The sequence below is a fragment of the Triticum dicoccoides genome, chromosome 3B, assembly GCF_002162155.2.
Source record: "Triticum dicoccoides isolate Atlit2015 ecotype Zavitan chromosome 3B, WEW_v2.0, whole genome shotgun sequence".
NCBI lineage: Eukaryota > Viridiplantae > Streptophyta > Magnoliopsida > Poales > Poaceae > Triticum > Triticum dicoccoides.
Window position 1 is genome coordinate 625,349,273 of NC_041385.1, and position 7,540 is coordinate 625,356,812.

Consider the following 7,540-nt stretch of genomic DNA (forward strand, 5'->3'; position numbering starts at 1 on the left):
GATCTTTGGAGAAACACACCTATGTGAGCCCGATTCTTGGTCACAGTCTATGAGATTGGGGGTGATCTCTAGTAAGCTCACAAATAAGCCAGGAAAGTGACTTATATGCTCCACCCGAGGGGTCAGCCTACGGCAGCCTAGTACTAGTAAGACATGTGGTGAAGCTTCTTTACGCCAAACTGACAATTCAAGGCATAGTCCATTGTTCAGTTGTGAAGGAGTATAGCTACTTGCTCTAGGTGAAGCTCAACCTTAACAGGTCTTCACTGAAACACTAGTATATCCAAACAGCAATTGGAACAAAGGACACAATGGGCCCTCGAGATCTGGTGGGGGATTGCTGAAATTTGGGATGGGCTTTAGGCCCATATAGCAATTTCTGAAAATCTCTAAGGGCCCATGTGGGTTTATTGGCACTAGGTGTGATGGGAAGTTTAGTCCCACCCCTGAAATGGAAAAGGAATTGGAACTCCTTATAAGGGTTTCTCTTCTACATGCTATTGGAGCTTGAGAAGAGAAGAGGCCCTCGCGCACTCCTCCTCCGTCGCTCGCCTCGCCATGCCACGCCTTGTCACGACGCGCCGCGGTTTGCGGGAATGAGCCGAGCCGAGCTCACACCTACGCGCTTATTTTTGCCGGTCACTAACGGAGAGTTTCTGACAACCGGGCCACGATCTGAGACGTCGGATCGTGGGTTGTCACGGACTCGGACGTGGGTCGAGCGCGGCTACGCCTATATAAGTGTGTGGTGTCTCCTAACCCTAGCCGCCACGAACAAATCTCATCTGCTCCCACGCGAACCACCCACGTCGTTCCTTTGCTGCCGCCGGTGACTCCATCCCGTCCGCCGCGCAGGTCTCCGAAACCCCGTCTCTCCGATTCCTGTACGGAGAGAGGCGAATAGGTTTTTGGGAAGCGACTGCGCAACTGCTCGCCTCCGATCCAGTACTTCCTCTACGTCCGCGTCGTCTTCGTCATCACCATGTCCACCGACGCCGAACGTGCCGCCGCCGAGAAGGCCGAGGCTGACAAGAAGGCCGCCGAGGATGCCGCTGCTGCTGTCACCGCTGCTGCAGCTTCTGCCTGACCTACTGGGGGGTATAACACATTTATCCCGCTCCTGTTTATTTTCGTATTAGTAGTACTAGCAGTATGTGTAAAATTTGTCTACTGTTTGCTTAGTACGTGCATGTTTAGATCATAGTCAGTATGTCGTCAATTCAGTCAATGCCATGCTAGTGATTTATCTATGGATTAAATTAGTCAAAAAATTGCCTATTTACTCAACAATTATCCCAAGCACTTCAATGGAGCAACGCACCAATAGATATTGAATCAGATTCTTTGAAAGGCATCACTATGGTAAAGAGCGACTAGAGCAACATGTCTAAATATTCGTTTTTATTAGAGAGATCAAAATTAGTATGGGGAACGTGATACTTGTGTTACTCACATTCGTCGTAGTGTTAACAGTGCTAGCCATTTCATGGCCAACTTTGGTAGGTTGCAAGGCCGGACTGCAATCCAGAGGAAGCCCTGAATATTGTCAGACGATATTGTAATCCTTAAACTTCTTGAGTAATACAAGTGTTATTTCAAAAAAAAAAAAAAAAACCCTGAAGATATCGGCCTAGATGGGAAGAAATTATGAATGGTTCACAGCACAGCCTAAGATATCAAAGCCTAACTGTAGAACCACAACTGAAGAATGTGAGGCGATTTAAAAATGGAAAACGCATTGGTAGATCTACAGAGCCGTGTTTTTTTTTAATCATACCGCTAGAGTACTTATTGAAGTTGGTAGTGGTACCTTTGAAGAAACGTTACGTCAGGTGCTTAGGGAGTACCACCATATAAAGTGCTGGAGTACAAGTCAAGCATCATGCAAGAGGCATTGCCTAGAAGCAGTGGTTGCAGAGGCAAATGCAAAGCGAATTTGGTGATAGAAAGAAAGAAGATAAACTTTCCTTTTCAGCCCACCACAAGCTACAGCCCATATGGTTAGTAATCACGCTTCATAATCCTGTTGCAATCTGATTGGTAACTGAATACAGGTCCTTTCTTTTCTGCCAACCACAATGTTGTTAAAAGAATCAGCAGCCTGAATGCCAATCGTAGTAGCCTTTGATAGAAGAAAATACAGGTTTTATAACAAGTGCAAGCCAACTGGGAAAAAGCTGAAACTGCTCTATGTACCAAGTACACCAACTCAGGATGCCAAGTGGCATCATCCTCAATCAGTGATTCAGTTGCCATAACATACACATCAAGAACACATGCATATCTCAATAGTCAGGAATTTTACGCGTCTTACATTTCAAGCATAATGGTTAATAGTAGTAGGAGTCCAAACAAATAATGTACATATACTCTCAAAGAAAACTCATAATGTACACTGAAAGCCACGCCCACACCAATCATCTCTCACTTTTTTTTACCGCTTCACATTTCCTTCTCTGCAGCACCACACACCACAATCCAGAGAAAAACCTCTGTCTGCAAACAGTTAGAATCGTCTCAAATCAACCCGTACAGATCATACAGTTTCACGGAGGGTTCAACCTTGAGAGAAAGCAATCTAAACTAGAGAATACAAAAACGGAAAAGATGGATCTAGCAATCATAGGTGACGGCGCCTGACGTTGATGGGATCATATCAGGCAACATGGACATCCTTCAGGGAGGCAGGATCCACCTTTGGAGGATCCGAATGGCGCCTCGCTCTTTCCTTCAGCTTATCTGCGGGTGTGACATTTGGTTTCTCTGCAGCTGGGAAGGATAGGCGCTTCTTTATCGATGAGTGGACCAGAGATGCTCTATCAGGCACCTCAAACTTATCGGCGAATACCATGTGGTACCGAGATTTCGCTCTTGCAGACTTTGTGGACTGCATGTAGCTGGGGAGAGCTGGTGTGCTTGTTAGGCTCGAATCGTCCTGGATCGAGCCTCCACCTGTGCTCAGCCTCCTTGGGCGCTCAGAGCGTATGCTTGTGATGCTCCTCAGGTCATCCTCCCTGTATAGCCAGCTATCTCTTGGGCTTGAAGGTCTGAATTTTCCTGCAACAGAGGGGTTCTTTGATGGCGGGGTTGATGGTGATTGCCGGCTTGGTGGACGGCTCGACTTGCTTGGTGTTGCAGGCCTCTGGATTGAGAGAGCACGGGGCACAAAAGTTCGAGCAGCGTTAGTGCTGGGATTCTTTGTCAGAGAGCCGTCTTTATCCTTGTTTGACACCACTCGGTTCTCCCAAGGCCTTGCTGACATCCAGCGTTCCATCCAGCTCCAGCCCCAATTAGGATTCCCTTGGTCTGTGAATGTTGGTGTTACAGTTCGACCAGAATTCTTCCACTGCATGAGATAAAAAACATGGAATTGGCAATATAATGAGAAATACTACTACATATGCTGGACGAAACAATACAATTATAGTAGGTAAAAGCAAGGAACACACAACAGAAGTAGTACAAGACATCAGGGGAACACACAAAGAAGCCAGCTTGCCTGATGAGAAAATGCATATGCCAGTGCTCTTTCTCGTCTTAGTGCAGCTTCCTGTTTCATCATTAAGCTGGCCTCGATCTGTTCTTTGGATTGATGGCTATGATCCCAGTCTTCATCAATCTGCCAAGAAAGTTGGATATTATAGAAATGTAAGAAATTTGTTACATCAGAACTATAAATCAATATTTATAACAAAAGTTTACTGGTATTAATCGAAACCATGTAGAGCAACTCTTTCTTCAATGTGAGTGGTATGTTTTTACTATTTATTAGTAATAACTCTTTCTTCTGTAAATATAAAATAGGTAATGCCTAAAATAGATTCGTTAGCCATCTAAGATGCCTATCGAATACAAACAACAAAGAAATACTCTACAGATGAAATTATGGAGAACTGAAACTGATCGTCGACCAGTTGGCTAGAGGTGCGGGTGTGGGTGTGGGCCCATCCCATGGCCCACGTTCGTGCCCTGTGCTAAGCAGGGGGTGCCTCGTGGTTGTCTCTACTTAATTTAAGAAAAACCACAGGGGCTAGTTTGCTGTAGTTTTATGTTCGGGAAAAAAAAGATGAGGCTTGCAAGTACTACTTCAAAAACGGTGCTCACCTTCATTTTCTCGAGTTCCCTTTGGTGCTTCAACTGGAGCTGCCTTTGAAGAGCCTGTTTTTCCTCCTCCATCTTCACCCTTCTAGAGTAGATTTGGGTTTGAACTCTTGCCATTGTTTGTGTGCAATGCAAGGTGTGGGCAGTTTGGCGTTTGACGGCATTTCCATCAACTAGCGACTTCAACCTAACAAGTCCTCTCAGTGCACGCAGTGCTCTCCTTGCCTACACAAATATTTTCCAAATTGAGTAACTAATCAATTTATACTGCCCCAAAAAAGAAGAGTTAGCACTCAATGTCACACAACAATAGAACATATATAGTCAAAACTCTTCATCCCAAGAAGTACAGTTTAAGAGTTCCACCCTAATAATGGTTCGCTATTCTGAATTATTTTTTATTCAGCTGTCATATCATCACTCACATTCTTATGCGTGTAAGAACATCAAAATCATCGAATGAAAGTATGATTGAAAATGACCAGCAAAGCACAATCTTGGCTGTATTCCAAATTGGACCAACTGACATGATAATGATGAATTAGACAACAACTCTCTACCAACCAAATCAGGTATCTTAAAGGATATTAATTCATACCAGGCTGACATCTTACGTGCATGTTCTCGTATGCCAGTAAAAACTGAAGACAGTGACCCAAAACCAATCGCAGCATATGGTTGCTATTGTATTGCTACCGAGGACAGACATTAATATAGATAGATAACAACAGCAAGCAATAAACATCCCGCAAGTGTAGATTCATTACCAGATAACCCCTGAAGGCGGTCTGAATCTTGACAGCGGCGAGTTCTTCCTGTGAGCAAACAGGTGTCCTTGATGTGGCCGCGGGGACTGCTGTGAGGCGGACAACCTCAGCAGCGGCCTGGGCAGCGACGGCAGCGGCTTCCGCAGCAACAGCAGAGGCAAGCGCAACGGAGTAGGCATGCTTGTTTTGTTCACTCTCCGTTTCAACTGGCTTGACATCTTTTATCTCCTCGGACTGTGGCTGAGGAGGCTGCGTAGGCGGCAACGGCAGCGGCAACGGCGATGGAGCTACTGGAGTGATGTCTGACACTGTCGAGGTGGGCGGATCAAAGCGCTTTGACTTGCCAAATGGCCATTTCCTCCTGGATTTCGGCTTGTCTGCCTTCTCAGTCTACAGGTCGCCAAGCGTCAAAATGGTTGAAATGACAAGCTACTGAAGATGAGGGCAGATGCAAAATTTAAGTCAATTGTACATGTAAAGTACAGTATTTTTTATACCTTGGCTTCTTTCCCCTCCGGATCAGAGGAGCTGAACACTCTCCTGACAGCACTAAACCACTTCCCTTTCTTTGCCATATTCGGTGTCTCCTTTCTGCACCTTCTTCTTCACCTTGAAAGTACAGATCAAAGCTTCAGAACACAACTGAGAGAAGGGAAATAAAATCATCTGAAAAAATGATGGAAGGAAAAAAAAGGCCAGAAAAATCCAAGCTCTACAGCATATGTGGATCGGGCACAAGAACAATTATTCCACAAAAATATTTAGAGATCAAAAGGTTATGATACTGTCGTTCTCTAATGAAGCAAGCTGTGTAAAAATCTGAAAGAAAGGAAGCAGGTTTTGACAACGAAAATAAAGCTTACTGACATAAAATGGGCAACGAAATCAGCTACGAACAGCGGGGCTGTGAGGTTTGTAAGCGATCCTCCACAATTCTAAGCTCGCCAAAATCTTTAACCGAATCAATTAGGACAAACATACTACAAGTAAACAGCGGGCGGAGATTTGATACGATTAGCTACCAAGGACATAATTCTGCATCATAAATTAAAAAATATCGCAAGAAAGGCATCTCTTGGAGGCAGAGATATCCTACTTACTTCCGCGCGTTACCCTTCAACACTCCATCAATCGGGCAGCCAAAATAAAAACTGGAGGGATCAGACACCAACCGAAACAGACCGAATTTAATCCCCCATAAACCCTCGCCCAACTCCTCGGGAAAAAATCTACCCTGCAGCACCTCAAACTTAACCAGAGAAGATAAGTGCGACAAGGAGGAAGAAGCAACCAAGCAGGGCCGTGGGGCGCGGCGCCCGAAAAGAAAACAAGAGATCCGACTTTCACATCAGGCGAGGGAGAGAAAGAGGCGCGCGAGCTTTCACCTCAAAGGCAAGCAACCGCCGAAAGCCCTGGCCTGCCTGCCTGCCCACCTTCCTCTGAAGCCACCCGTCGTGGTGGCTCGGCGGGTCAGATCAACCGGAGACCGGGGGAGGCATTGTGGGCGGGCGGAAAGGAGTGGAAGAAATGGAAAGGGGAGCGGAAGAAGGGGCAAGGGGTGGTGAAGTAGCCCACCTCCCCGGACTATACTATTCCTCTTTTACTATGCTCACCTCACCTCGCCTCACCCGTCGTTCGGAAGAAAGGAAAGGCGCCGCCGCTTTTATCGGCTCACCGTTCCGCCGAGAAGAGAATTGATTCCCGCCGGTGGGGCCTACGCTCCCAGCAGAGGGACCACGGCGCGCGGGGGAGCAGGCCGTTGGTGGCGGAGCGTACGGCGGCGAGCCGTTTCGCTTCACCTCCTCGTCCTGATCTCTTGTGCTCCCTCTGGCGCGTCGCCGTCGCGGTCACGGTCAGGGTCACGGCGTCGCGCGCCCCCAGTGCCAGCTGAAACGCGCCGTCCCCTGTCGCCTCTTATGGGGAGGACTGAGAGGAGGCGGCGCATGACAGGTGGGGCCTGCCGTGCTCCCCCGCGCGTGCCATGCGCCATTGGCCAAAAAACCGTCGCGCGCATGACGTTTTCCTTCTGGCCCGGCTCGCGCCGGCCGGCTCGGTCTGGCTTGGCCCGCGCGTCAGGGCGCCCCGTGACACCTGTATCAGGCGTGGCCCGCCTGTCACAGAGAGCCGGGCGGCGGCCGGCCCCACGCAAACGGTCTCTTTTCTCGAGGTGGATTTATCGTCTCGCTTTCGGTTAACCACGCGCGTTAATGAGGCGTTTACGCCGGCTTGATTGCGCAAGCAAACGCCTGTGCTTGCCCCCGCTGTTTTTCACCAGCTTTTGTAGTAACTCGTGCGCAGACTGTAAAGCGCAACCGGCCCTTGGCTTTTGTGAACTGCCTTTTCTGCGGCCGTTTCGTTTCGTTTCGTCTGGCATTCTTTTTCGCCACCTTCCCCCGCGGCAGAACGGAGAACGGATCGATCGATCGGATGCGTGGTGATGGCGCAATACTACGATTATGATAAGAACGACCGGATCGAGACGGTTATAATAGGCGATGGTGTCAGCGGGACGCTGCTGCGGATGATGAGGCGATGAGATCCGCCCGTCACCTGCTAGAATTGTTTGTTCCTTGTTTGTTTATCTGTGTGCGCCAGCCTTTCATGCGGTGTCCTGGATCTTGGTGGGGGCTGCACTGCGCCGGAGAGTGGAGGGGCTGGAGAGGAGCGGCCAG

At 48.1% G+C, this 7,540-nt stretch overlaps 1 protein-coding gene across 4 annotated transcripts; it reads right to left on the reverse strand.

Moving 5' to 3' along the window:
• Positions 1 to 2,285: 2,285 nt before the first annotated feature.
• LOC119277492 (protein IQ-DOMAIN 1-like) lies at positions 2,286 to 6,676 on the reverse strand. Of its 4 annotated transcripts, none has more exons than XM_037558778.1 (6): positions 6,487 to 6,676; positions 5,366 to 5,477; positions 4,869 to 5,258; positions 4,105 to 4,326; positions 3,500 to 3,619; positions 2,286 to 3,346 (listed from the first exon to the last, which is right to left on the reverse strand). In XM_037558778.1, exons 2-6 carry the CDS (start codon positions 5,441 to 5,443, stop codon positions 2,657 to 2,659), a joined length of 1,500 nt encoding a protein of 499 aa, XP_037414675.1. In that variant the 5' UTR covers positions 5,444 to 5,477; positions 6,487 to 6,676; the 3' UTR covers positions 2,286 to 2,656. The 4 variants fall into 4 exon arrangements, with proteins under 4 accessions (XP_037414675.1, XP_037414674.1, XP_037414671.1 ...); XM_037558777.1 differs by having other exon boundaries at positions 6,482 to 6,676; XM_037558774.1 differs by lacking the exon at positions 6,487 to 6,676 and adding an exon at positions 6,254 to 6,475.
• Between the last annotated feature and the right edge of the window lie 864 nt (positions 6,677 to 7,540).